This window comes from Sorex fumeus, unplaced genomic scaffold (assembly GCF_029834395.1).
Source record: "Sorex fumeus unplaced genomic scaffold, SorFum_2.1 ptg000063l, whole genome shotgun sequence".
Lineage (NCBI taxonomy): Eukaryota > Metazoa > Chordata > Mammalia > Eulipotyphla > Soricidae > Sorex > Sorex fumeus.
This window is the reverse complement of record NW_026606120.1, coordinates 61,610,237-61,612,471: the sequence shown is the minus strand read 5'-3', so window position 1 is coordinate 61,612,471 and position 2,235 is coordinate 61,610,237. Positions and strand designations below refer to the sequence as shown.

The following is a 2,235-nucleotide window of genomic DNA, read 5'->3' as shown; positions in this document are numbered from 1 at the left end:
AGGAATTTCTTAAATGCTGACTATGAACATTGATTGGCACTATCAAGCACAAATAAATAAGTCCGGGATGTATGTATGCCTCTGTAACATACACTTAGATGGAATAAAAAGCATAGGTACATAGAGGTGCATTAAGATTATGATGTACTTACCGTTCAAAACTTATATGAGGGGAAATACGTTAGAGAAGGGAGTTTTTCACAGTCTGAGGAGACTACACAGAGACAAGTGATTAGCACTTATCTGGGATATTGGAGGAAAGGTGTGTGCCATTCAAGTAATGTGGGGTGCTGATGGTCAGACCCCAAGGATCTCCCACATTGCAGAGTCTTGCACATGTCTCTGGATGACTTTCAGATTTCCCATACTATAAATTTGAGTTCCAAGGGGAACTTGTTCAGAGAGAAGGCCATTTAATCAGCAGCTGCTACTATGAGGAGTACCATCAGGTCCAGATGAGTTTAAACCTTGTGGTTCTGGGGCCATAGCACTAACAGGACACTCTAGTGACTTTCTGCATCTTTGGCTGTGTATTGTTCTATAGGTGTATGGGGAGAACACCATGGACCAAGGGAACCTCACGTGGGTTTCAGAATTCGTCTTCTTGGGACTCTCACAGATTCCAGAGATGCAGCTTTTCCTGTTTCTGGTATTCCTGTCTGTCTACACCACCACTGTGGTGGGGAACCTCCTCATCATGGTGGCAGTGACCTCAGACTCCCGGCTCCACACACCCATGTACTTCCTGCTCCGAAACCTGGCTGTCATAGACCTCTGTTTCTCCTCTGTCACGGCCCCCAGGATGCTGGTGGACTTCCTATCTGAGAAGAAGACCATCTCCTACCGGAACTGCATGACCCAGATCTTCTTCTTCCACTTTCTGGGGGGTGCCATGGTCTTCTTCCTCTCAGTGATGGCCTATGACCGCCTGGTGGCCATCTCTCGGCCCCTGCACTATGTCACCATCATGAACACTCAACTCTGTGTGGGGCTAGTGCTGGCTGGCTGGGTGGGAGGTTTCATTCATTCTATTGCCCAGTTGGCTCTATTGCTCCCTCTGCCTTTTTGTGGCCCCAACACCCTGGATAACTTCTACTGTGATGTGCCTCAAGTGCTGAGACTTGCCTGCACAGACACAACTGTAATTGAGTTTCTCATCATTTCCAACAGTGGGATGCTGGTCTTCATCTGGTTCATTCTTCTCCTGATCTCCTACTCGATCATCCTGGTGATGCTGAGGTCGCATTCAGAGCAGGCAAGGAAGAAGGCAGCTTCGACGTGTACCTCCCACATCATTGTGGTGTCAATGGTCTTCATCCCCAGTATTTACCTCTATGCCCGGCCCTTTACCTACTTCTCTATAGACAAGGCTGTTTCCATCAGTCAAACTCTGATGACCCCCATGCTCAACCCCATGATCTATACCCTGAGGAACCAGGAGATGCAGGCAGCAGTGAAGAGGTTAGGAAGGCGCTGTCTGGTTAATAAGAGGGAGTGACAGGGTGGCCGCTTCTTGGCTTTGCTTTCCGCTTGGAGGGTGGAGTGAAAGCCAATATAGCTAATGCTCCTCTGCTGTGACTTTCTTCATAGAAGCACATATGAAGCAAATTGCATGATTTCATATAGAAGCATGAATTTTGAGACTAGAAACTTATTCAGATTCTTAGGAAAAAGAAAGTATTCTTTTTGATGTTTGTAACAAGAGTTCTAAAGTCCTGCATTACTAATTGTTCTCATAGCTATTGAAATCACTCCTCAATAATTCTTCAACATCCCTGGGAATGTTCCCTTCCTCCCCACCCTTCCCCTATCCTCCCCTCCCATCCTCTCTCTTCTCTTCTCCTCTCCTCCCCTTCCCTCTCTTCCCCTCTCTTCCCCTCCTCTTCTCTCCCTCTTCCTCTCCTCTCCTATACTTTCACTTCTTTTTTTCCTTTATCTTCTGAGAAATGAACATTATTAGTGGGGAGAGATAGCGAATGGTTGGACCACATTTGGTGGTGCTGAGGCATATTCCCACGCTGTTCTCAGAAGTGACTTCTGGTGGTTCTCAGAGGACCATATGTGGTGCCTGGTCTTCTTTTTTCAAAAAAATTAATTTTATTTTCTGATCTTCACACTTTTTCAATACTGTCAATGGTAGGGTGTCATACAACATTCTAACACCACAACCCTCCAGCAGAGGTATGTTTCCCTCCACCATTGTCCCAGGATTCTCCCTCAGTTCCCCCCACCCTC

The 2,235-nt window shown here is 46.6% G+C and overlaps 1 protein-coding gene across 1 annotated transcript; it reads left to right on the top strand.

The window, feature by feature from the left end:
- Positions 1-562: 562 nt before the first annotated feature.
- On the top strand, positions 563-1,498 carry LOC130035944 (olfactory receptor 4D2-like). The gene has a single exon (XM_056127884.1). It carries the CDS (start codon positions 563-565, stop codon positions 1,496-1,498), a length of 936 nt encoding a protein of 311 aa, XP_055983859.1.
- The last annotated feature ends 737 nt before the right edge of the window (positions 1,499-2,235 follow it).